This window comes from Carassius carassius, chromosome 39, assembly GCF_963082965.1.
Source record: "Carassius carassius chromosome 39, fCarCar2.1, whole genome shotgun sequence".
NCBI lineage: Eukaryota > Metazoa > Chordata > Actinopteri > Cypriniformes > Cyprinidae > Carassius > Carassius carassius.
In genome coordinates this window covers 6,637,346-6,664,499 of record NC_081793.1, presented here as the reverse complement: position 1 = coordinate 6,664,499, position 27,154 = coordinate 6,637,346, and the positions used below count along the sequence as shown (strand labels likewise).

General features: G+C 36.0%; 4 protein-coding genes across 6 annotated transcripts in view; 3 read left to right on the top strand and 1 right to left on the bottom strand.

Annotated features, from left to right (window-relative positions):
- Window positions 1–68: 68 nt before the first annotated feature.
- dnajc9 (DnaJ (Hsp40) homolog, subfamily C, member 9) lies at window positions 69–5,837 on the bottom strand. Its single transcript, XM_059530599.1, has 6 exons — window positions 5,693–5,837; window positions 5,235–5,410; window positions 2,492–2,632; window positions 2,155–2,409; window positions 971–1,054; window positions 69–496 (listed from the first exon to the last, which is right to left on the bottom strand). Exons 2-6 carry the CDS (start codon window positions 5,406–5,408, stop codon window positions 392–394), a joined length of 759 nt encoding a protein of 252 aa, XP_059386582.1. The 5' UTR covers window positions 5,409–5,410; window positions 5,693–5,837; the 3' UTR covers window positions 69–391.
- Window positions 5,838–5,980: 143 nt separating this feature from the next.
- On the top strand, window positions 5,981–9,564 carry si:ch211-207i20.2 (uncharacterized protein LOC568537 homolog). 3 transcript variants are annotated; one of them, XM_059530593.1, is made up of 5 exons: window positions 5,981–6,395; window positions 6,751–6,916; window positions 7,013–7,071; window positions 7,769–7,868; window positions 8,041–9,564. In XM_059530593.1, the coding sequence occupies exons 1-5, from the start codon at window positions 6,204–6,206 to the stop codon at window positions 9,057–9,059; spliced, it is 1,536 nt and encodes a 511-aa protein (XP_059386576.1). In that variant the 5' UTR covers window positions 5,981–6,203; the 3' UTR covers window positions 9,060–9,564. The 3 variants fall into 3 exon arrangements, with proteins under 3 accessions (XP_059386576.1, XP_059386575.1, XP_059386577.1); XM_059530592.1 differs by having other exon boundaries at window positions 6,748–6,916; XM_059530594.1 differs by having other exon boundaries at window positions 6,265–6,403; window positions 6,748–6,916.
- A 1,139-nt stretch (window positions 9,565–10,703) lies between these two features.
- Window positions 10,704–19,608, top strand: LOC132121303 (post-GPI attachment to proteins factor 3). The gene is made up of 8 exons (XM_059530582.1): window positions 10,704–11,091; window positions 12,958–13,055; window positions 13,155–13,307; window positions 14,181–14,243; window positions 14,366–14,427; window positions 14,526–14,662; window positions 16,933–17,137; window positions 18,346–19,608. Exons 1-8 carry the CDS (start codon window positions 10,875–10,877, stop codon window positions 18,407–18,409), a joined length of 999 nt encoding a protein of 332 aa, XP_059386565.1. The 5' UTR covers window positions 10,704–10,874; the 3' UTR covers window positions 18,410–19,608.
- Window positions 19,609–24,668: 5,060 nt separating this feature from the next.
- Window positions 24,669–27,154, top strand: part of erbb2 (erb-b2 receptor tyrosine kinase 2) — a 39,238-nt gene continuing 36,752 nt past the window's right edge. Inside the window, exon 1 of the mRNA XM_059530581.1 lies at window positions 24,669–24,929. Within this exon, the coding sequence (XP_059386564.1) occupies window positions 24,851–24,929 (79 nt within the window). The 5' untranslated portion in view covers window positions 24,669–24,850. The remainder of the gene's footprint in view (window positions 24,930–27,154) is intronic.

Genomic DNA, 27,154 nt, shown 5'->3' with positions numbered 1-27,154 from the left:
TGTGCTGGTTGTACTATATCTCCAGTGTCCTATTCTGTATGTCTAAAAAGAAGTACATGAATACAAACCACAGCCTTCATATTTATTATATTCAGATAATCATGACCAATAATACATCCAACACTTACAAAACAAGAAAACATGTACAAAAAACTGCTAAAGTAACACTTAACATTTCTTATTTGATCCACAAGCTAGTCTGAATAAGAACACATGAAGCAGATTCACAACTAATCCACTCTAATAAACGCTTCAGAATGTGTCGCATGTTATTAGTCTCGATATGCTTCCTTAAACCAGGTCAGTATCCATTATAAAGCATCTTTTGATTTTTATTTACAAGATGCATTCTATAACAATTGGTAGAAATAGCCCAGTATGGTGAATCAGTCTACTTTTTCTTGCCCTTCTTTCCTGCTGCTGGTTTCTTGCAATATTTGGCCTCCAGGTCTGAGATGAGGGAGTTGAATCCGTTTTCTTTGGACTGTTGTCTTTGCTAAATAATACACAGAAGCCAAAGTCAATTGTAATACTTTTAAAGACATTGTACCTTGAACATATCAGATACCAGCAGAAATAAAAACCCAAATACAACTTATATAATAGCATATATGGGATGAGCATGACCCCTTTCATTTCAGAAAATCCACTACTTTTCAGCATGCAGCTTATGGTTATATACTAATTTCTGATAAAAACTGGCAGTTACTGTAGGACATTTGTCATTTCACCACTGTACATTAAATGAAAGATGACCTACACAAATAACTCATTGTCATTTCGAAAACTAATCTCATCCAAATGGTCCTTTGTTTACCTTTGTACAGATTTGCACATACACTACCTTTCCAAAGACTGAAAAAATCAGCTTTGCCATCACAGGAATGAATTACATTTTAAAATCTATTCATATAGAGTATACATTTGGCAGATTAATACAGTTTGTGACATCTTAATGTTTTTTTTTTACCTTTATCATAGCTACCAGGCTGTCCTCACTGTTCAAGCCCATCTCCTTCTGCATTTCCTCTGCCTCCTTGCTCTCTTTTTTTGCCTAGAATGTCAGGATAATCCATCAAAGACTCAAATCATATGAAATATATACAGTACAGACCAAAAGTTTGGAAACATTACTATTTTTAATGTTTTTGAAAGAAGTTTCTTCTGCTCATCAAGCCTGCATTTATTTGATCAAAAATACAGAAAAAAACAGTAATATTGTGAAATATTATTACAACTTAAAATAATAGTTTTCTATTTGAATATACTTTAAAAAAAAAAAAAAAAAAAAGTTTATTCCTGTGATGCAAAGCTGAATTTTCAGCATCATTACTCCAGCCTTCAATGTCACATGTAACATCCAGTCTATCACATGATCATTTAGAAATCATTCTAATATTCTGATTTATTATGAGTGTTGGAAACAGTTCTGCTGTCTAATATATTTGATGAATAAAAGGTTAAAAAGAACTATTTATTAAAAAAAAAAAAAAAAATTCTAATAGTATATTCTAATAATATATTTTCTTTACTATCACTTTTTATCAATTTAACACATCCTTGCTGAATAAAAGTATTGATATTATTTAAAAAGAAAAAAAAATTACTGACCCCAACTTACTGACCAGTAGTGTATATTGTTATTACAAAATATTTATATTTTAAAAACATAGCTTTTTTTTTTTTTTTTTTCATCAAAGTATCCTAAAAAAGTATCACATGTTCTGAAAAAATATTAAGCAGCAGAACTGTTTCCAACTTTGATAATGAATCATCATATTAGAATAATTTCTAAAGGATCATGTGATAATGATCCTAAAAATTCAGCTTTGCATCAATGAAATAAATGATAATTTAAAGTATAATAAATTTAAAAACAATTATTTTAAATTGTAATAATATATCACAATATTACATTTTTTTCTGTATTTTTGATCAAATAAATGCAGGCTTGATGAGCAGAAGAAACTTCTTTCAAAAACATTAAAAATAGTAATGTTTCCAAACTTTTGGTCTGTACTGTACTGCGTGTGTATTTTATATGTGTGTATTATACATATATATATATATATATATATATATAATATATATATATATAATATATATATATATATATATTATTTCATAGCAAAACTATAGAAAGTGAATCAGCACCTTTCTTTTGCGGTTGTTCTTCTTTTTGGCACTTTCATGAGTAAAGGCTTTGTAGGCTGGCACCTCTTCAGCGTCAATGGCTTTCTGAAGTATGTCTTTGACACGTGGCTCATCTTCATAAGTACAGCACAGCGCAGACTCCATGATCAGATCCATGTCACCTTCATGTTGAAGGTAAAGTCTCTTCAAGTCTTCTACCTCTTCGTCAGAGCCTTTATACTGCTTCTCAAAGTCCAAGATATCTTGCAATGTGATCTATAGCAGAGAATAGTGTCATTTTAGCAACTGCCTTTGGAAAAACCAACATAAAACAATACATGGTACAGAAAAAAAATACCTTGGGAAACAATCTTCTCCAGTGCTCCTCCCAATTGCGATCTTGATCAAGGGTCTCGGAGTCTTCGTCCACTATTCCCTGTTCATCATAGACTGCCCTTTGGTCCTTGTCAGCCAACACTGCATAAGCCTTTCCCAGCACCTGTGGAAATTTTGAAAATGTTAGGTTTTAGGATGCATTCATGTAATGGTTTCAAAATGTCACCTGTGGTGAAAACATGAAAAACATTTTTTTTGCATTCTTTGAGCTGTAGTGTGCTAACCTTTCTTTTTTTAATTCTACAGGACAAATGTTGTGAAGCAGTAATTTTTCATTGCTATTGCTTTGGCATAATAACATCTGTTGGATTTGTTCTGGTCAAACAAAGTCCAGTCTGGACGAACATACACAACTGAGATAAATCCATAAACCCTGCTGTAAGAATTTATTATAATCTATACAGAGCCCCTCCCCTCTATCACAGTCTCCGCCATGTTGGCAGGACACCGGCGGCAAAACATGATTATTTACATGTGCTGTTAACTCTGTAGTAGAGGAGGGTATCGCAATTCTGCACTGTTTTACCATGCCTGGAAGTTACTGCTGCGTTAAAAACTGCTCCAGTACCTCACACGATACATATGGAACACATAGGAACAATGGAATACAGTTTTTTTAGGTTACACCAAGTGCAAAACAGCGGTATTTGGAGAAGCTCTCAGGCATCCAAAATATCGACCCATACGAGCTCCCTGCAGCAGCACAGAGACCTGGACCATTTACCTCTATGCACACATATGGACATTGTGAATTATCTTGATTTTGGTGTAAGTTACTACACAATGCAGGAGTTTAAAAGCCACAAGTCTTTGGAAAGTTACGAGGCTTTCTGCTGTGGCTGGGTGCAGGACTTGGCCATCTCAAGCCTCCGGGTGGTGAAAACAGCACTGTACTGGCCAAAGTAAGTTTCTTCACATGCGTTTTAGCGTGTTGTAATTACATTAGATTTAGCAGACACTTCTTGACCAAAATTACAAATTAACTTAAATAACTGCGACTGTTTCGTAAACACTAGATTGTAACGAGATGTTCAATGTACACAAACTTTCCAACATGTTTTGACGTAGGCTAAAACTGTGTATGTTTAGTTATAATTTGATTTTTGCCCAAGGACACATACTGTACCAGGTTTTTGTGTTGGGGGCTGGCTGCAAAGTGGACAAACCAGTTCTGGGTTAGCTAGGGTAGTTAAATGTGTGATTGCAAGATGTAAATGTCCTGGTTAGATTAAAGCCAGCGTGAATGCAAGGTGACTTACGTCGTAAACAATATAATTCACAATGTCCATATGTGTGCATGGAGGTAAATGTTATACGTTATTCTTATACGTTGGCCCGGCAGTGGACAAGCGGCTATTGTTTAGAGAAAGTTAGGAAAGATGAGAAAGTTGTTTGTTTTGCTTGTAGAAGGATGGGACACAAGGCAAGACGATGTAACTTTTCACACAAAAGAAGGATGAGCTATCGTAATTTGCTTAAAAAGTTTGTCACTTTAATCCAGATGCTGATGTGAATTGAAGGAATTGTTTTATGATAATATCATATTTTGGAAAAATATGTTTACTATCAAAATGTAAGTGATTATTTCTGAGAAATGTGTTCATGGAATTAATATTTGAATATAAATGTATCATACATTTTTTAATTGCATTCTGTGATTAAATGTCTGTAGTGTTGTTGTTTTGAATGTGTAAAGATTTTTGTTGGGAAAAGGAGGGGAAAACATCTTTTTGATCTTATTTTGGGTATAAGCATTGAGATGTTTGTTTAAAATGTGTACCCTTCTGGAGAAAGATGATGTGGTCATCTGAAGGAAAGGAAAACCGGTGGAGCCAGGGGACTTTCACAAGAGAAAGGACTTCTTAAAGAACGGAATGATCATTAGAACCAGAAAATCGAGAGAGATCCAGAACTCCAAGCCTAAAAGATCTAGAAATACTGAGACCCACAATGGCATGGATGGACCTGATGGAACTTCACAAACTGCAAAAACTAGAAAAGGCTAGAAGGACTTTTCCAAACTGAAATGAATGGACAATGGGAAAGAGAAACAACGAGATCAAACCATTTTCAGAGACTATGGACAGCAGTCTCATCACTGAGATGGAAAATAAGAAAAATGAGAAATGCACAAAGACAGACTCTCTGCACGTGACACCAGAAAGAGACGAAAATATGCATACTCAAATGCAGAACATTGTCTACTGAATGCACATGTGGACAAAGGACGTCCACATTGAGAGAATGGACACAATGCAAGTGACAAAATAAAAAAACACACAGACAGACACACACTATGGTTTTTGTCCCACAGAAGAGCTTTCTGCTCTTCTTTGGCTTCCTTTATCAACCTTTTAGGCTCATAGAAGACTTTTAATTAAAACAGTTTTGGGTACCAGACAAAATACAGTTTTGTTAACTGATTCTGGGTATCAAACAAGACCAGCTTATAACTGGTTTTGGATAGCAGACAAAACAGGATCTGGTAAAGAGACTAGATCTAATATTCCTGGAGTGGAGATCTGATCTAACAAGGTGTTTGGTGAGTTTTATTTGTAGAAGTACAAGTGTGACCCCTAAGTTAGATGCACTAGAGGTTTAATGTTGTTTTTGTGGACTACTTTAGATGACACCAGACCATTCAAGAAGGTTCTAAAAGGATTCTGGGCAGAAGTGCTGCATTAGAAGTACAGTGGTTCACGAACCTGGAACTTGGTGGTGGCCAACTCATCACCAGGAGCTCTATCTGGATGAACCTGCAGAGAGACTTTATAATACCCGCGTCTGATCTCGGAGTCAGGGGATTCTTTACAAACACCCAGAACTTCATACAGGTTCGAGGTCTTAAAGAGCTCCTCACACTGCTCCAGTAAACCCATGACTGCGTGAGGGAGAAAAAAAAACACCAAATCATCCATTAATATATTAACTGCACAACATGCAAAATAACGGTTTTTTTTTACGTGATTGTATATAAAGTCTAAACATTTAAGGTTCTCAGTTCTCACTGTTATTAAAAAATTAAGTTTAAGATAAGCTTAAATGTTTCGAATACGAATACAGAAATTCATATGCGTCAAACACTCATACATTTGACTTACTTTGCAATAATAACAAGGTTAGTTCAAAGCAATACAACTGAATGTTTTATGAAAGATCTTACCAGAGAGATGACGGTAACGTTGAAACTGTTCAAATATGCCAGACAGAAAACAACAACCCAACGCTATCAGCACACAGAATAGCGTTTCCTGTAGCAGGTCGCGCCAAATTTTGACGCTTTGTGTAAACGTCAAAAAAACGTCATGACGTATGACCTGTTTTTATACATTCTATGCGTAGGACAGCTGTTAGTTAAATGTAATATTCATAACTACAAATTATTTAACGAAAAGCGTATTTTGTTCAGTTGTTTTCGGAATAATTTGAAACTACATGTATATTTAATTTTAAAAACATTGTACAAAAAAAGTCAATAATGCACTTTTATTATGCATTATAGGACCCGGATTATAATTGTCGCTCGCTGTTGTACTTCCGTTGATTACAGCCCACTGTTTTCTAAAGTATGTTTACCGTCGTTTGCTGACTTTAATGAGCCCTCAATGCAGACTTAAGTTTAACACAGGACAACAGCGCGACTTCCAGGTTCGTGAGTTTTAGTTGCAAGGACAATGTCTCGCTGCGTCGCGTTACAGACGCATCTGGCGTCCGTGGTGGAGGCGTTAGTTCACGCCGCGATCGCTGAGATGTGCAAACTGATGGAAGAGGAAACTCTGTCATTTTTGAGCGGTGATGTTTCTAGAGATCACTGTGAAAACGACAATGTTGAGTCAAGAATGAAGATGGAAAAGGAGGAGAGAATGGTGAGAATGTAAGATTATGTTGTTTAGAGATCTGCGGCCTGTAACCTTAAACATGCGACGCGTTCGCAGCTCTATAAACGCGTTTGTGCATATAGTATAAAGATCAGCGCGCGATTTGCGCAGGTCTCAACGCATGTGGACCGCTGTCAACATGTCAAAAACTGAGTTTTTAAAAGCCAACAGAGATCACGTAATGTAATAACAGGAAATAATAATAATGTTGGAATTCAGTGTAAACTTGTTTTCCACAGTAAGGCTGTTGAAAGATTTTGAAACTGACAATAGATGGAATGCATATATTATATATTGATCCACAACAAGTAGGCTAATTTGTAATTATTAATTCTTTCAGAAGCAGTTTGCATCTGTCATGGAGGTACTGGGTAACGAGGCTCTGGGGAAAATAATCAAACTTGTTGACGAAACCAAATTTCTGTTGGATCTGGAGTGCAAAACATTTTCAGGCAAGAGGGCAAAGCGGCCTGGCAGCATCCTGAATATTCTGTCTGTTGGAGGACTTGGTAAGAAATGTAATTCAGTGCTTATTATAAGCATACAGTGTGTAATTTTAAATCAAACTTTTGTTTTTTAAAATGATTGTCATATGTACACTTTAGAAGAGGAACATTCTTACGATGGAAGTGCGAGAAGCCTTGAAACAAGAACAAGAAATGAGGTAAACTGAACAACTTGTACACCAACGCTATTTATATTCAAGGCTATTATGTTGAATGTAATTTATTACTGTGATGCAAAGCTGAATTTTCAACAGACAGCTATTACTCAGTCTTTAGCTTCACATGAACCTTCAGAAATCATTCTATTATGCTTCTTTGATGTTTAAAAAGCATTTACTATAATCATCAATATGTGGAAATTGTGATATACTGCCTTTTTAAAATGTAAAGAAAGGACACCTTTATTTGATCAAAAGTGATAGTAAAGACATCAAAAATATTTCTGTTTCAAATAGATGCTGTTCTTTTTACATTTCTATTCATCAAAGAATGTATCCGTGTTTCCACAAAAATATTAAACATCAGAACCATTATTGAGAACCATTATTAATATTTGAGCACCAATAATAATTATAAATTTGTAATCACAATATGTCAAGTCAATTATGCTTTATTGTCAATCCTTCCATATGTACAGTACATACATGCAGAGAATTGAAATTGCGTTACTCTCAGACCCTTGGTGCATACAGATAACACTTGTCTTGGTGAGCATAAGATATTATTTTAAAAACAAACAAAAAATCTTAATTATTCCTAACTTTTGACTGGTAGAGTAAGTCTATAAGAAAATAAAATCAGTAGTAAATTGCTTGGCTATTTTATGATTCATTACATAACTACATATGCTTGCAGTCTGATGAGGCTGTAGAAGAGCGTCCAGAATCCCCACTGACTTTGGCTGTGACGATCAAAAATGAATTTGGAAAAGTCGACTTGAAGTCCATCACTACAAGTATGTGAATAAAATGTTCAATTACAAATGAATGAAATAAGTATGCTCTATTTAATAAATCGATCCAAAAGACAAGTTGCCAGTGTATAGAACTGCATGCTGAATCCGTTAGAATTTAACTGAATTAACACTGTGTTAAGATATTTCAGATATTTTTATGCTCTCCTGACAGGTCACTTTAACGCTACTCCAGAAGACAGAGTAGCTTCTGTTTTGCCAGAAGACAGCAGTGAAGATCCTCAAGATTCTGTTACACTCTTTGGAAAGAGATCCTTTATTTGTTCAGAGTGCGGCAAGAGTTTCTCTTCTCAGAGCAACCTCAAATCCCATCAGCGTGTTCACACTGGAGAAAAGCCTTTCGGCTGTGTTCTTTGCGGCAAGGCTTTCGCCCACAAACAAAGTTTGTCTGACCACCACCGCGTCCACTCAGGAGAAAAGCCATTTGTTTGTAAAGTCTGCGGCAAATGCTTCGGGAAAGCAGCACACCTCAAAACCCACGAAATAATCCACACCGGCGAAAAACCGTTCGGCTGCAACGTTTGCGGAAAAAGATTCAACATTGCTCAGAATCTTGCCAGGCACCAACTCACCCACACCGGCGAAAAGGAGTTTCGATGTTCAGTATGTCAGAAAAGTTTCACACGGGCCATAACGCTAAAGACGCATCAACTTATCCACACAGGCCAGAAACCGTACTCCTGCGTGTCCTGCGGGAAGGCCTTTCGGCACGCCGTCAATCTTAAAAACCATGAGCGCATCCACACGGACCAGCGGCCTTTTAGTTGTGACCTATGTGGCAAGACCTTCAGGCAGGCTGTGAATCTGAAAATTCACAAACGAATTCACACGGGTGAAAAACCCTTCAGCTGCAAGGAGTGTGGGAAGAGCTTTAGTCAGCAGAGTAGCCTCATTTCACACGGCCGCACTCACTCTGGAGAAAAACCATTTGGCTGCAATTACTGCGATAAGTGGTTTAACAATACAAACAGTCTAAAGTTGCACCAGAGGGTCCATACTGGGGAGAGGCCGTACAATTGTGAGTACTGTGGCAAGTGTTTCAGTCAAGGTAGTCACCTGCGTACTCACAAACGCCACGTTCATGGAGGGGGGAAGCAGTACATCTGCGATAAATGCGGAAAGAGGTATGCAGATCCCCGCAATCTGAAATTGCATAAATGCGTTTATGCATAAATGTAGTGTTGTAGATGATCACAAATGAAAATCATTTCATACATCCAAGATGTAGATGAGTTTGTTTCTTCGTCAGAACAGATTTGGAGAAATTAGATAACTCACTTATGGTTCCTCTGCAGTAAATGGGTGCCGTCAGAATCACAACACCTCGCAATTAACCACACGACTTCAGTCCATCAATTAACGTTTTGTGAAAAAACAAACTCATCTGCGTCTTGAAAGGCCTGAGGGTGAGTTAATTAGCATTTTTTGGTGAACTGTTCCTTTAATTATTTTGAGTTGTGGAATTTACATATTTATTGGCGATAATGTGGATTGTCTCAATTTGTGTGACCGTTGTATTTAACATCACAATATATCATAGTTTAGATCATCAGTTATATCATAGAACAATTTTTAATTTGATTTTAGGACTGATTTGTAAAAGTTACTAGTAATCACAGAAAGCGATTTATTTTGAATGATGATAATATATTTTGTACATTTCTTTATTAGCGTGGATCCTAAACACTTATATTTAATTTATGAAAATGTTGCCAAATACAGTTTTCAATAAAGCCTTGTTCATCTTGTGTGAGTATCTTTGTCTGCTTTTAATTATAAATTATAGTACATTGTTAGTGAAGACTGCAAAAACAGGATATGGTCGAAATTTGTGTATTGCCACTCTATAACTGCATAGTCTGCAAGGTTTTTGGTATGCATGGAATACATACATGTTCTAGAACATTTGCACATATTTTGAATTTGGGCTTATTCTGTGTGCTCCTACAGTGTGTCAAATGACTGTTTAAAATATTAATATTCCATGTAGTCTCAGTTCATTTGAGATCATAAAGTGCAATCAACCAGCAGTATTGGGTATGATGCATTGATAAGTAATTAATGTAATTTAATTACTGTTCCTTGAAAAAGTAGGATTGCTCTTAATTTAGCTGTAATTTAATTACAATTACTTCTATAGTATAATAATATATTTTTTTTCAAGGAAGGTCCCATTGAGATTAAAAGAAATCTCTTCTTCCAGGGAATCCTGGCCAAGATGGATAGAATAATATATTAAATACTGTTTAGACTGCAGAACAATTCTATATAAATTAGTGGATAGTGGATTTTAACATTTAATGTTAAAATGTATGTGTTAAATGTAAACTCACTTTAAATACTTTTGTCAGTTCATGAATAATTTCTGAAATCTTATATATAGCAGTTTCATGTCGATCCATGTTTTTGTTCAACTGAGGTTGATATGTGATTTAGAAAGTAATTAAATAATGAGACCAGTAATTAGAACAGTAATCTAATTACACTGTAGAAGATGTAATTAGTAGCGTCTAATTAATTATAGCTTTTTTTTTTTTTTTTTTTTGGAGTAACTTACTCAACACTGTCAAACAGTAGGTAGCTGAAGCTCATGCATAAAATGTGTAATGTAAGTTTGTATATTTTTTCAACAAAGCTACACAATCATTATTGTATTCAATATTCAATATATAAACAGTCATGCTTTGCATTAAAAAAGTAACAAAAAAAACGAGACTAGACCCTTTAAATTAAATTAATGTAATAATTATCTTTAGGTTTATTCATTCATTGATTTGTCAGATGCATGTGTGCGTGGAGAATGAAAGTGAGAGACATGCGCGTGCGCGCTACATTGACACTTCCGGGTTTGTCTTTAAGTGAAATGTAACATTTCGCTTATGATGTATCGATGAAACTTGTTGGCAGGGCAGCGATTACACGGTGCTTCAATAGAATTAAAGCGGCACGTCGTCATGCTCGGCGACTGAGACTCGCTCTGATGTCCTGATGTTGTGCCTTATGAGCGGACGGTTTCACAGCAGCATGACGCGCCTGATGTTTCTAGCGGCCGCGGTGTTTCTTCTGTCCGCTGCTGCGAGCGCCTCTCAGGGGGACAAAGAGCCCGTCTACCGCGACTGCGTCAAACAATGCGTCCGGACGAACTGCACGGGGGCCCGCCTGCGCGGATTCCAGTCCTCTCAGCCTCCATATATGGCACTCACAGGTACTGTTCTAACCTATCTGTGTCAGTTACCCAGTAGACTATTATGCAAACTGAATTTATTTCACAGCTGACTAGAGAAAATATGTTATTTTATTCTTTAAATTAAATTATTATCAATACTGAATGAGTTAATGACAAATTTAAATGAAAAGGAGTTGATGTACATCTTAATATGAATGTTTATAAAAATATTTAGATCAACAGACGGGTTTAAGAACATTTTTATTTATAGATTGACAGACTTTCTCAAATAAAAAAAACAAAGAAAATAAATAATTTCATATATAAATTGCCATTATAACAGTATTGTTTCTTTATAGCAGAACAATGTTCTTAAAATAACTTGCATCAATATCTTGCCTCAACCTTTTGGACATGTACCATAGTAATATTTTCCATGCTTTTGTAGGAAGCAGGCTGGAGTAGAATGTTTTATAAATACAGCAATCACTTGATAGGCTATAATATATCATTTTATTACATCACTGTACCATGGTACCGCAACTGTACCTTTTTTTTGGTAAAATAATTAAAACAACACTAATCAAAACCCAAGCCCACAAGGGAAGAAAAAAGTTATGCAACAAAACAAACAAACAAAAAAGGTATTATCTGACTTGGCTTGTCCGGTTAGATGGTTCTAGAGGGGTTTTGGTCACTTTTCAGCCTTTGAGAAAAGCTGGCCAGCAAGCTAAACCAGCTAAACACCAGGGACAGGCTGAACTAGCTGGGACCAGCCAACCACCATAGGATGGTGCTGTTTCCCCCCCCTCGGGAGATCACAGAATAAGCAGCCAATGGCTGATTACCTGCTTGAGAGGAAACATTATATAAATCACACACAGTATTATTCATACTACACTAGTCAACATTTGGAGAAACCTACTCATTCGGACGTTTTAGAATAGCAGTAAACATAAAAAACAAAAACAAAAACATTTTAAATCAAATAGTTCTGTCCCTTCTGAAAATACTGTTAAGGTAAATCCAATGATTTTGTAACAGTCCCGGTCACCTGATCACTGTGTCACTGCACAACTCTAATAGTGGATGGTGTTTTACGTTGCATATCACCGTTCTCTTATGTCAGAGACTATAACTTTTAATATAGCTATTTTAGACCAATAACCCATTGCTGGAGCAGGGACCCCCAATACATAGTGCTTAATTTTTTTTTTTTACTTTTTTTTTTAAAGCCTGCCCTGTAATATTATGTACAGATGTACATACTTTGTTATAATGACTGTGTTGCAAAACCATACAATAGCAATTGCTGAACACTGTTAGCTTTGGATGAAGTTTATTTAATATTGTATCTTTTTTGTTTTGTTTCACTTAATATTGTGTATTTTAATGCTTTGTTTCATGTCTCAATCATTGTTCTAGTGGAACTGTGCCACATTTTGGATATTCTGGCTTCGATATCAGTAAAGCTAAATTGACAGCATTTGTGGCAAAATGATTATTATGACAAAAATACATTTTGATTCGCCCTTTGTTTTCGAACATATATGTAAAGATAAGGCATTTTTACTGGAGATTCTCTAAAACCAACTTTACAAAGTGCATTGTGGGACGCTATTAATATAGTATTCAAGGATGTGTGCTGGACTCCTGTTGGCTGCTTTTCCTTCACTATCCTATCTTACAAGAAAAAAATCAATTTGTAAATAAATTAATATGTAGACACAACTTCTATTTATGCATAAACCTTTAGATCAAAAGATTTTATAAGAGCATGAATTCAGTCAATTATGTTCTGACTAATTCTGTGTTAGATTCGGTTAGTGTTGTAGATCTACTAAATGCCAAATTAATTTAATCAGTGTCCTGCAGCCTTTCATTTTGAAGTCTGTGATCTTTCAGGCTGGACGTGTCGCGATGACTGCAGGTATCAGTGCATGTGGACCACCGTGGGTCTTTACCAGGCAGAGGGCTACAGCGTGCCACAGTTTCACGGGAAGGTTAGTGACAGAATTGTAAACCAGTGTAAAAGGAGACAAATGTTTTTAAATGTATTTTCAACCCTGATTCTATGTCTTTTTTATTTTAACTTTGTCTAGTGGCCCTTTGCTCGTTTTCTGTGTTTTGAGGAGCCTGCATCAGCGCTGGCGTCTCTGCTCAACGGTCTGGCATGTCTGCTGATGCTGCTGAGATACCGCAGCGCCGTCCCTCGACAGAGCCCCATGTACCACACCATCACCGCCTTCTCACTGGTGAGACAGTGTCTGTCTGTCTGCTAATATTAATTCCCAAAATTTCTAATGGTTCAAAATTGCCACAAAAAAAAAACACGCACAATGAAAAGACTTTTGAAAAGATTGTAGTTCAAACTTGCATGAGTGCATTTATTCAACCATCACAAATGCAATCAATATAGATTAAGATCTATGTTTAGATTTATAAATGTTCGTCATGGAGAAGGCCTGCTTGTAGATTTAGTTGTAGCAAATATCACAAGTGGTCTCATCAAAGAACATTATATTACATTTAACATGAGCAGATTAACGCATTGACTCCACATTTGTTCAGTGTTTTGAGATCATCAGCGCTTGTTTTTTTCGCAGTGCAGAAGGAGCATGTGTTGCCAGGTTGGGATTGATTAGGAGAAAATTTTCTGGGCTGGTTCAGTGAATCCGTCAAAACGACTCAAATATCATTCTCAGATATATCGGTTTGATTTAGTCTAATGACTCCTTAAATTAGATAAAGCTGACACCGAAGCATAAGAATGAAACCTCGCTTGTTTTTTAAACTTGTTGCAACAGGCTCCAAAACAGTTGAATCCAGTATTGTAAAATTGTACACTTATTTTATTGCATTACTTTAAATAAATAAGAAAAGATTATTAGTATTTTCACTATTTCTAGGTTACTTATTAAACGATTGACACTGATAATGTCGTTTAGATGGTCACATACTCTTTGGAACATTCTGAAATCATGCTGGATCACATGACCATCAGTTTTGTTTATGGCAAATACTGAGACATTCAGTTCATGATACTCATTTTACAGTTAATTTCATTATTTACAATTTTTAAGTGGAATTGGACCTCACTATAAACGTATGTTCGTGTTTCTGTGCAGATTTCCCTGAATGCGTGGTTCTGGTCTACAGTGTTCCACACGAGAGACACTTATCTAACAGAGGTAACCCTTCAAGAGATGATTCAAAGACAAATTCAGAACATTTTCTTAGGTTCTTGGATTAAGAGTAATGCCTGTCAGGGCACAAATAGTGTTGGTAGAGATTTTCTGCCTTTGTTTTATAGAAGATGGACTACTTCTGTGCATCAGCTGTCATTCTTTACTCTATCTACTTGTGCTGTGTCAGGTGAGTGAACAGGAAATAAATGGCTGATTAACAGTATATATTGCTAGCTAATCTTTTTGTTTATGATGGTGTTTTTAGGATTGATATTTGTGTTTCAGGACATTGGGCTTGCGTAGACCTGCAATTTCCAGTATGGTGGGAGCTCTGCTCATTCTGGCCTTCACATCTCATGTGTCTTATCTGACCTTCGTCAGTTTTGACTACGGGTACAACATGGCTGCCAATGCCACCATAGGTAAGTGTTGTGAATACAGCAGTGTGTTTACGTACATGATTTTACAGTGCCTATGATAAGTGGATAACATGTAAGTTTATATAAAAATGGCCAACATTGTTTTTGTTGTTGTTGTTTTGGAAAAGGCTATGAATGGATTGTATTTACTTAATATTTGTAATGCTTGTATTTATCTTAAAGGTCCCCTTCTTCGTGATCCCATGTTTTAAACTTTAGTTAGTGTGTAATGTTGTTGTTAGAGTATAAATAATATCTGTAAAATTCTAAAGCTCAAAGTTCAATGCCAAGCGAGATATTTTATTTAACAGAATTCGCCTACAACGAACGACCCGTTTGGACTACATCCCTCTAGTTCCTGCAGTAATGGCGTCACTAAAACAGTTTTTTGACTAACCTCCGCCCACATGAATACACAAACAGGGGGGCGTGGTCTTGTTGTGCTCAGACGGAGAAGGAGGAAAAGCTGTTTGTGTTTGTCGACATGTCGTTGAAACGCTGTTATTTTCATCTCTGAGTTCAATCACCTTTGTTTGGGCTTCCCAGGGACGCTGTACTTGGAGATTAATGGTTACAATTTATGTTTAACTCGGTTCCCGAAAATTATAATCCACATGTAAAACTATGTACAGCACATTTTGCTGAGGACAGCTTCCTCAATCAGTGACGGATTCGCACAAAGATTATTCTTGAAAGATGGAGCAGTTCCCTCTTTGTCTGGAGAAGGCTTTGTTTATGGACCACAACTGGTATGTGTATTTTATTATTTAAGTTGTTGCGTTTAACAGTTTCTGTAACTTATTACACAAAGGGCAACGCTGTTTAGCTTTGTTAACTAGATGTTAGGGTTGTGCAAAAAAACGAATGCGATTTTCATGCGGAACTCGTCAGTAAAACGCTCCTGTGATTATAAGTACATCTCCAGCACATGCTCCTGCCCACTTGCTTCTCAAAACTAGCCCAATCGCGTTTACAGGAGGGCCGCGTGCGCTAAGCTGCTGTCGAATCACAACACAGGAACCGCTGGCCCAATCACAACTCGTTACGTATTTCTGAATGAGGGACTTTATAGAACAAGGAAGTCATCAGCCCGTTTTATGACAGTGAAAACAGCGGTATACAGATAGGTGAATTGTGTGAAAAATACTGTGCTTTTTTACAAGCGAAACATGAACACACGTTATATTGCACACTAAACACAATCAAAGCTTCAAAAAAGCACGAAAAACGGGACCTTTAATAAATGTTTCTGGGTTCCTTATTGTGTAAACGATTCATCAGTGTACATTATTCCAAATCAAAACAGGGCATCGGTATTACACAGGATACAAAATATTGAGGTCTGACTTGAATAGCCGCTTTTCACGATCCAGACAATTCTCACTGAATGAAATCCAAGTGAATAATTTCACGTCATGACCTATATTTTTAATATCCTGTTTCATTCAGCAAAAATATCACGTTACTGGATTAAAATGAGTTTAATCTCTATTGATTCATTGTATATATATAAAATGTATGTTGTGTTAATATATTTTAAACTATAATTTAGCTGAATTTTCATCAACTGAGTCAATGCAAGACCAGCTTCACATTATGGAACACTTAAAATAAAGGCTTGAATACACTACAAGATTTATGCACTGATTTCCTGCCAATTTACAGTTTGGAGAAGTTGACACTAGCTGCTGAAAGTCAGAGGCAGTCCGCAGATTTGAGTTGACAAATTTAATAGAAAATCACATAGTGTATGATTTTTTTTATTTGGAATAATGTACACTGATGATCATTTATATGATAAGAAACCCAGAAACATTTATTAAGATAAATACAAGTGTTACAAATATTAAGTAAATACAATACATTCATAGCCTTTTCCAAAAAAAAAAAAAACAGCTTCAGACTATGATTCCATCCAGTCGGAGGAAGGGTGTCAAACATACCGTATTTGATATTGTGAGCTGATTTTAGAACACATGTAGTTTTCCATTGTCTCTCTCTTTTTCTTTTTTTTTGCAAGAGTTTGTTGTGATCGGAAGGACTTTAAAGCCTGGTAGTGTATGATCCTCAGTTGTTTAGTGGATAATGGCCAGTTTTTCATCTGTGACTATTACAAGTTAGTAAGTGTATGATTTCCAGTATTTTTATATCTGTTCAGTTTTTAAAAGTCATGTAGGGTATTCCAGCCTTAAAGGTTTAAAAACAAACTGAAACAGTAATAGGCTATAATAGGTATTTGTTTCTCACCCATCTGTCATTCCCCCTGGTCACAGGTATGATAAACCTGTTATGGTGGCTGTGCTGGTGTTGGCTGAACCGCAGGATTTTGCCGTACTGGTGGAAGTGTGGGATGGTGGTGCTCTTACTGCATGGTCTTGCCCTGCTGGAGCTGCTGGATTTCCCTCCACTCTACTGGGTTCTAGACGCTCATGCCGTCTGGCACCTCAGCACTGTGCCCGTTCACTTCCTCTTCTACAGGTACACATGCACTAAATTGGGTGTCTACAGCATGTAAATTGCACATATTAATTTTGGTGCCCATATTATAGTTTCTACACATTTCTCAATACCATTGGTAATGTTTTCAAAACTTTTCACACAGTTCTCCTTACCAACTTTCATCTTGGCACAGTAGAAAATTTCACATCTAGGCTACGTAAAAACTACAAAAACACTTGTTTCAAATCAATTCATTCTTCTATAACACACAGCAAAGATAGTCAACCAACAAACACTTTGTCACTCATAAAACTATGACCTAACAGGTAGCATTATACAGTGTTTTCTTTTGTAAAATTCCTTTAGAAAGCTATGGTGTTAGCGCAGTGGATAAGACACATGCCTTTGGTGTGAGAGACCCGGGTTCAAATCCACTGTGTGACACCAATGTCTCCCTGAGCAAGACACTTAACCCCTAGTTGCTCCAGAGGTGTGCGACCTCTGACCTATATAGCAATTGTAAGTTGCTTTGGATAAAAGCGTCAGCTAAATGAATAAATTTAAATGTAAACTTTACACTGGACCTCAAGCAACGTGGATTGTGTGCCTCTCCTCTCTTCCTCCAGACTCTGGGACCCTGATTTCCAAAGGAAATGCAAAATGTAAAAAAAATAACAATAATAATGGCAGCTCTCTACTGTTTAGAATTCACTGCAGTTTGTTACATGGTCCGTGTTTACATCGCAGTACAAAACTATTATGAAATTGTCTCCTTTTGTATAGATGGTAATTGTAAGATCAGCTATCGAATCATTTTCATAGTATTCTTTTTTTATTTTTTATTTGAAATATATTTCATTACTGTAGAAATGCGAGATTCACGTTATTTGAAAGATAGTCATTGAATGCATTTTCTAACAAAGCAACAGAAACGGATCCAGTTTACCCTTCATATTCTGCTACTGTGCTCACTGTGAAGAGTTTTGAAAAAGTGCAGAGCCCTGCAAAAAAAGTATATATATATTTAAATCATAGCCACAATTTAATATTTAATTCCCCAAACTAGAGAGAGAATGAATATATGAATATATTCCATGGCCACAGTTTAAATAAAATTAGGGAACAAATTCGAATAAGTAAGTTGCTTGTGGGAACGAGTTCTTAAGTGGTGACCATGATATTCAATGTTTTTACTTTTACTTTTTAATTTTTACAGTAAATGTTTTCCTGTTTTTTGTTTCTTGTAGCTTTCTCATAGATGACAGCCTTCACCTCCTCAACACAGAGAAGCCTGGAGTGAAACTGGACTAGGAGGAAATCGTCTCAGAACCCCAACCCCTCCTCTCATATCCTTCCCATCAGGGCAAGTGCGAGCCGGACTGAGCCAGGCCTCAGCCGCAGTGGCTTCCGGCACGTGTCCTGGGGCTGACGTTTTGAATTCCATCGCTTTCTTTGTGCTTGCGGATTCTTTTTTTATCATAACTTTTTAATTTTTGCTTTGTACAGAAAGAGTTGTCGTATGGTCTAGTTTAAAGATCTGCTTCTATACTGAAACCTGAATGGCGTTTGCATTCACTTGAGCTTTGCCTTCAGTTAAGAAGTAAATGAGCCTTTATCAACAAAGCACTCTTCTGAAAAGGTGCACAGAATAATAACCATCCCTGCAGATCAGTATCTTATAAGTTGTTCTTATCTCCCAATCATATCCGTCTGTATTTGAGGTGCTTGTTTTAATGGCCCTGAAGTGAATATATTTCAGAGGTACAGTAGTAGTAGATTGAGCTTCAGTTTTAACTAGAAGTGTGCTGTCCATCAGGAGGGGTTATGAGTGAGCAGTGTGCTCTGTTTCTGAGACGTGTGACCAGGGTGCAATAGCACCAGCAAAGAGTGCAGTGCTAATTAGTTTCCACATTGTGGTAAGTCACTGATCACTGTTCTGTGACTTTCCAGCAAAGGCTTGTGATGGATTGGACGTTTTGTTGTGGTAGCAGTGCATATCAAGTTACCCATTTTTTCTGTAATCATCACTCACTTTAATCACTGTAGATTTAAAAGGAATAGTCCACCCACAAATGAAAATTGTTCATGTTTACTCATGATTTTTAGTGAAACGCATAAGGAAAAGTTTAGCAGAACTATAACCATAGCGATATCTGTGAAGTTTTACAAATCATTCTATTTCTGTGAGAATAAGGAAGTCAATATCACTAATAATAACAACACAGAGGAATGATATCATTGGAGTCACTTTCAGAACTATTTTTTTCTAGCTCATGAATGATAAACAGATTGACGGACAATCAGAAGCGTTTTAAGACCCCCTTTGAAGAAAATCTAGTTTTTAATGTCGTTTCCCTGTCTATCAGGTGTTTTTAATATGTTTAAAGACAAACCATGTGCAAATTCCTCAGTCAATGCCATTTCTGAGCATTTTCTCCTTGAAACTGCAGTGTGGCAAAGAAAGTAGGACATGGGCTTTTTCAAACCACAAATTTTAATACCATCATGAACCAATCCCATCAACTTGCAGGGTTTTTATATTATTCTCAAAGTGGTTCTACCTAAGGATGTAGATATTTAGTCTAATATGGCAACAGGAACATGGTTTGAACTGGGGTGGGAGAAAAAATTGATTCTCTGATGCATCGCGATTATCTCTTCAACGATTCTGAATCGATTCTATTGTAAGCTTATTTTTTTCCGCAAATGTTACGTGTGTGCGCTAGAAACGCGGTGGGCTTCATTGCACAGAATTTGACAGTCTGTGCTTTCACCCGCCGTGTTTTACTTTAGATATGCTTTCATTTCTGCCGTTTGGAATGCAGTATTATTAGATGCACGAAACTTGCGCAATGAAAGACTTTCACGTGCGCTTTGTGTTTGCTGTCCTGAAGCTCAGCTGCAGTTAAATGCACTTGAATTTTCGAATACTTTTATACGAAATTGATGTACTCACAGTCAGTTATGTTTTCAGAGCAGGACAAAACATCTGATATCGAAATAGATCTGTGCGTGAATGCAGCCTGTTATAGCTGTCACTTTCTATGATCTCAACTTTCGGACACTTAAATTATTTTAAATAAGTAATTGTATAATAAAAAAAGAAAAAAAAGTTAATTTTGCACAAAATAAATTTGATATAAAATTTATATGAAGCCAATGTAGCCCCGTGCAGTAATATTGAAAACTGACAATGTGATGCATCGTCATATTGAGTTGATCATGATCATGATAATCGTAATTGAATTGAATTGTAAAACCAGTGAAGATTTACACCCCCATTTTTAAGATTGCAGTACTTACATACAGAGATTCCAACTATAAACAAAAAGCATATAACTGCAATTTTGTTTAAGATTTAAATTTGTAAAGATGTATTTGCACAGCAAATGTAAAATAATGTAGATCAAGAATTGTTTTGGTATCGGATCGTGACTCCCAGAATCGGAATCCGATCGGATCATGAAGTGCCTGAAGATGCCCACCCCTAATAGATGTACACGATGTATGACAACATTGTGATGCATCAATAATCGTAATCAAATCGAATTGTGGGCGTCTGAATCCTAATCGAATCGAATCTTGATATACCCATAGATTCCCATTCCTAGTTTCAACTGTTTGGTAATGTTGTAAAAAAAAAAAGTCTAATGGTATCTTTTACTGTTACGTGTCTGATGTTGTAGAACATGATACATTCTGATACATCAAATTCAATATCACCCTGTAGAATTTGTTCTTCCTTCTCTTCTTTGGAATCAGTTTCTGGTTCAAACATATATTGGCTGAATTAATCCAATATAGAAACTTGCTATTGTGTAGCATTTACTACTTCAGTTAAGCAAGAAAGCGGAGCAGGTGGTCCAAACTGCTGTGATTGAGTGGAGGTGGGGTCTAATTTGCATATACTAGGATCCGCATATACTAAATGAGGTCAGGGTAGAGTTATATTTAAAGCATGAAGAAATTAATTTATATTATCGTTATAGTTATTTTTCTTGGTGTGAACAGGCATTATTTCAAGTCTCTGTGTGGACCAAAATGACATTATCGATTAATATTTTGCTGAAACTCATGACATGTATAGTATGATGATAAATGGAGCTTTATTGCCATTTTTTAGGTTGATACAATAGTGTTTGGTCACTGTGTTCCGTTTTATGGAAAAGAACAGCGTGAACACTCTGCTAAACATCTCCTGTTGTGTTCCATGAAGGAAAATCATGAGTAAATGACCGTCATGTCAATATTTGTCATATTTGGGTCAACTATTTCTTGAAACACTCTGTGGGATGTCTAGTATCAGCACCACAGAGCTACTTGTTGGCTGAATATAAAATACTGGCTTGATCCTTATGACAGACGGAGTTGGAGAGTGGCATGATATGTGATTGCAAAGAAATTACTTTTCTTTCTGATTGGGATTTTAAAGCATGGTTTTTCTCTGTGTTGCTGGCTGCTTTATCTTTGTTTTTCATTTCCTTACATTTTTACATATCCAATCACTTTGTGCTTTATTTTAAAACATTGTCATATAAATCTTTTTATTTTCACCAAGAGTGCCTTTGCAATTAAGGTAATGGTAAAGGGATAAAGAAAGATGTATTTATGTGTGTGTGTGTGTGTGTGTGTGTGTGTGTAGTTGCTGTGAAATTCGAGCTTGTAGTGCATCACATTTACAAACATTTATAACTATAGCAACCTGACAGCTACCACAGCTTATGTCCTTAGCAATGTTATTAAGCTCCTTCTCTTCAGAATACTTGTCACACTATGCCTTACGTTTTTAATCTTTTAATTGTTCATACAAGGCAGCACTCGTCTATGTGTAAGTTTCCACAAATCTCCCATCATCCACAAACTTTTACTCACTTGTGCCAGACCATCTTTCGTATCATTTTCAAGTGGATTCATACTTTTACAGATTCTAGAGTTATTGTGACTGGAGCCAAAACCACATTTGATTGCCTATATGTCTTTGTTCCTATATCGTCACCTGTGCACTTTGTGTGTGTGTGTGTGTGTGTGTGTGTGTGTGCCAGAACAAGAGTGCAAGCATGATCAGCCTGGAGGGTAAATATAGCCATTTAGAAAGGCTAAAAGCGGTATAGAGGGGGAGGGGTCAACAAGGGTATTCAGAACAGTGATGGCGGGGGCCACTGATCATTGACTCTGTTTTTAGAGAGTCTTAATGGCAGAAAGTTTATGCTGCAGTATTTTTACAACTATGGGGGAGTTTAACCACTTACTACAACTTTTTAAGCTTGTTTATTTAAAATCGCGATCAATTGAAAGTACTGACAGATCTTCTCTTCAGTATTGTGGTTTACATCCAAGTTTAGTGGATATTCTCTCACATCTCTGAACACAATTTTTTTATTTTTGTTTTGTGGTGATTGACAGATGCTGCTGGGATATTCCTTTAATTAGGATGAAGTTAAAGCAAGATAATTGTTCATGGACACAACTGTACTAACAAATATATAATGCTTTTCACCCTCCCTTAATACATTTTTCATATTTTGTTCATGTTTTTAAAGCAGATTGGAGGTCATGTATTATACTGTTTGCAAATCCATCAAATTAAAACTGTAAAATAACCTGCATGCTGAATGTAAACTTGAGCTTTTTCATGTTTAAGAAACTAAAATTAGAGGGGATCAGATTTTCTGTATGCCTGGACTGGTAATAAGTTGTTTTCTGAAGAGCATTACTAACAACTTTTTTGACATTGTTGTCTATGTAATGTAACATAAGGCCAAACACCTGAGGTGGCTTCTGGGTATTCTAATTGTTAATGTCCAGCAGGACTTCCAAATTCTCCTCTTGATTGGCCAGTTTGATTGTGGCCATCCACATGCTCAACATAGACTTGCCCTGTATATCTTTCTTACCTTCATTTTCTCTTCTCAATCTCTCTGTCCTTTTCTCTTGCTCTCTTTCTTTGTCTTGGTATTGTATTTCACCTTTCTCCACCAGTTGTACACAGATCCAAATGTGTATAAAGAAACCTTGAAGAAATCAATAAAACATTCATTCTTTTAATGGTAAGCCTATATATTTATTTCAGTAACACGATGAGAGGCTGTGCTGCTTCATGAAAAAAATCATGACAGCTAAATCACAAGTGCATTATTGCTTTTATGAAATGCTTACTACATAATTAAAATGTTAAGGACATGTTTTCATTTTACTTAGCATATTCATATAGCACTTGGCATGTAACTGATGGACTGGAGTCGTTTGGGTTATTGTGAAGCAAAAATCTGTAATTCAGAATTAATTAGCATTAGTATTACATTTTATTATTTCCCCTCAGGAGAAATTTGTCTTAGACAATCAGTCAAGAGATCAGATCAAACATACAACAATAAACTGACAAAAAAATAAATAAAATTCCACAGAAAAATCAATCATTACACAACAACAGATATTACCTGTTACCCATAACCTTACCCTCACCTACACACAATTTATCTCTTATTGTTCAATAATTTTGTTCAATTAAAATTTGCAACCTCAAACCGTTGCTTCTGTTATGTGAATTACTTGTGGATTATTTGGGTGTTTTTTTTCTTCAGATGTTCAGACTCATTGGTGAGCAAACAATTGATGTAATGCTAAACTTCTCCAACTCTGTTCATATAATGGAACAACTCATCTATATCTACATCTATCTATCTATCTATCTATCTATCTATATATATATATATATATAATTTTTTTTTTTTTTTTAGGTTAACTACTAAACAGTTACACCTTTCGATGATATATTGATTATTTATTATTAAAGACTTTAGAGAATAACCATTTCAAAGTAATGAATACTTTTTTTATCTTCACTATAACCTGGTTTAAAAATTTCATTCACTAAATGTTATGCAGTGATTCAGATATCATGCAGCTAATTAATTATTAAAAGTTCCCATTACAGTTCATATTTATTAGATATGCTCATTCAGTCCTACTAATGACTAAAACTAAAAAATGTTATGTTCTTTCTTACTAATAATTGCTTTATATATATATATATATATATATATATAAATATATATATATATATATATATATATATATATATTTTCCTAATCTTTTATAATTACCATCCAAATTCACTGAAAAGTCTTACTAATAAAATTGCAGTAGGTACTATTCTGAAGCGAATTCTTTTTTGATATCTGAATGACAGTGGCAAATAAAATGTAGTAGGCTATACTGTAGAGGGAAAAGTTGCTAGTAATAACTGGAATGCATTTATTTCATGGTAGGTATTGTGACAACTTACCCCATATAGAAAATAACATGTCCTGCATGCCTTTTCAGTGATCCTTATTCCTGGGCACTATGTTGGAAATGTTCAGTAGGTTTTTTTTTTTGGTTTAAAAGACTAATAATATTAATATGAGTCATATTCACTGAAGTCAAAAATATGACAACTAGCCTTGGTCTTGTTAAAACTGCTCACGACTCCATAATTGGCCTGCATGAATGTTGCTGTAATACTGGAGTCAATCTGTACTGGCACTCCTCTGCGGGAGCGCGCGCACACACACACACACACACGCACACACTCAGACTGGAGAGTCAGGCGCACACGCTCCTGCCAGGAAGTTATTGTTATTCGGGAATTAACAAAGACACGAAAAAAGGTATAATTAACGCAACGGAACTACACGAGGGGGATCCGTGTAACGTGTACGGGATCCGGGCATGAGCTGGAGGACTATTAACTAACTAATGGAGGACTAATCGATGGAGGCAGACAGAAGTTTTGGGCTCGTCTGGGTCCTGCTGCTGCTGTTGGGTATTACAGCCGCTTCAGGGAGAGAAGGTGGGTCATCTCCACGCATTCCCAAACTACCCCAAAATTCCCATAATATACTATTACTTACTACGTTAATGTAAAGTTACGAAGCACAGAGTGTTTAACATGAACATACAGCGGCGGGACACATTCTTTCGGAGAAACTGCTACTGAAGCGGTTGACACCCCGTTTACATACACTGCTGAAGTCGCACGGGGCCCACTGCATTTTTACGCGGCTGTTCGAGTCAAAGGTTTGGAGCGATCAGTTTTGCCGCGTCGCTTCCTTGAAATGCACACGCAGTGTGGAATTCGAGATTTTGTAACAAGTTGTTTTAGTGGAGGAAACAATTTTACCATTTAGTCCTGTATATATGTTACTAAATTAGACTAATAGGCCCATATAAAGTGGATAAGGTCAGAAAATCCTGTCGGGGTGTTTTTTCTTTCTTTTCTCACACTGTTGGCGCATTAGTCGTGGGTGAGGTATGTCACACAAACTTGATTTGCAACTTTTGCTTGACAATAGCGCTGAAACCTGACAGCCAGAGTTCAGGAGTTTAATGGGCACAACTCCTGATATCATATCAGTACACACAACGGCAGAGTTTTTATTTTATATGAAATATGAATATTCACATGGTTACATAAGTGAAAGAATAACATGGTGCTACCATAGTACATGCTCAAAACATGGTATTGCCATGGTACATATACATTTGATATAAACCAGATGTTCTCAGAAGTTATTTTTTAAGATTGCAAAACAGTGAATTTCGTAATCTCACAGAGATTTATAAAAACTGTACAAAATAAAATTGCTGTTATATGTCGAGTTAAGTTTTGTAGTTCTTATTCACTGCTACACAAAAATGTCACTATGTCGTAATCTATTATTTGTTGTATGGTTCAGGTTTAAACTGTTTTTTTCTTCTTCTTTTTTTTCATTCTTCTGTGTACAATATGTGCACTTAGTTGGAGGAAGAATTCATGTTCTTAGAGAATCATACAGTCTGTCCTTCCTGCTCACTGAATGAGTTATTCCAAAGGTCGTTTGTTTTAAAGTTCTGTGTAACTGTGTCAGATTCTGATTACACATGGAACAAAACAAATGTGTGTCTGCATAATTGTTTAATAATTTCATATTCCGTAAATATTTTCAGCAAACGGTCGGTTGGCATTCTTTAAGCGCTCAGATTGTCAACAGCCTGGAGAAGCATTCAGTCTTGTAGACAAGCAGAATTCATAAACAATGCAATTGGGATATTGTTGGCATGGACCATTATATAATATGACTGCATCTCTCATTCTCAAAACTAAGCAAGATCAGTCCCTGTCAAAGTTTTTCCATCTGATTCTGCATATGCATAAGACATAAACATGTTGTGCATCCAGTTTGAACCCATTTGATACTTTGTCTTCAGTAGAGCAGAAAGATGTTTAGCAGAATGTTCACACTGCTCTTTTTAATACAATGCAAGTGAACGGTGAACACATGCTACAAAAGCACCATTAAGTGTCCTATAATTAGTGCTTTAGATTTGTGTCTGAAAATCCAAATCTGGAGATGCTGTCATTATAGCAAGATGCTCAAACTTAGCCTGTAACTAGTATATGTCAAGTCTTTTTCCCAATACATTTGAATCAGTTAACTGAAGAAAACTAAATTGGTTGTTACTTATACATACAGATCAAATACAAAAAAAGCTGGAAATGAAGTACAAAAGCTCCATCTGTCGACCATCTCAGTACATTTTTGATATGTTTACATTCAGCTTGGGTAGCCTTACCCATAAATATAAATATTAAATGTTACAGAATTTTCACAGTTTAAAGAGCTTTAACATTAAAACAGCAGATAGCATAATTGCAGCAAACAGTAATAGATTAAACATAAATCTATCATCCGTTGATGTGGATATTAGCTAGCATAATTATCGTTAAGGTTTGAATGGGCCTTAACAGCAGGGCTTGAAGGGCTTCTGCTCATCAGTTCACTCCGAGCAGAATCGATATTTTAACGTTTCTGTTCTGCGTTCCTCTGATATTATTACCGTTCCGAAACCGGTTCGGGTGGAAGAAATACCGGTTAATAACTTTATTTTTAAAAAACAATATTATTTGCCTATAACTTGCCTAATAATAATAATAATAATATAATAATAAAAATAATAATAATAAAGTATAGCATTTTATTTACTCAAAAAGAAAAGGAAAAAATAGAGATCTAACGCTTATTATAATAAATAAAC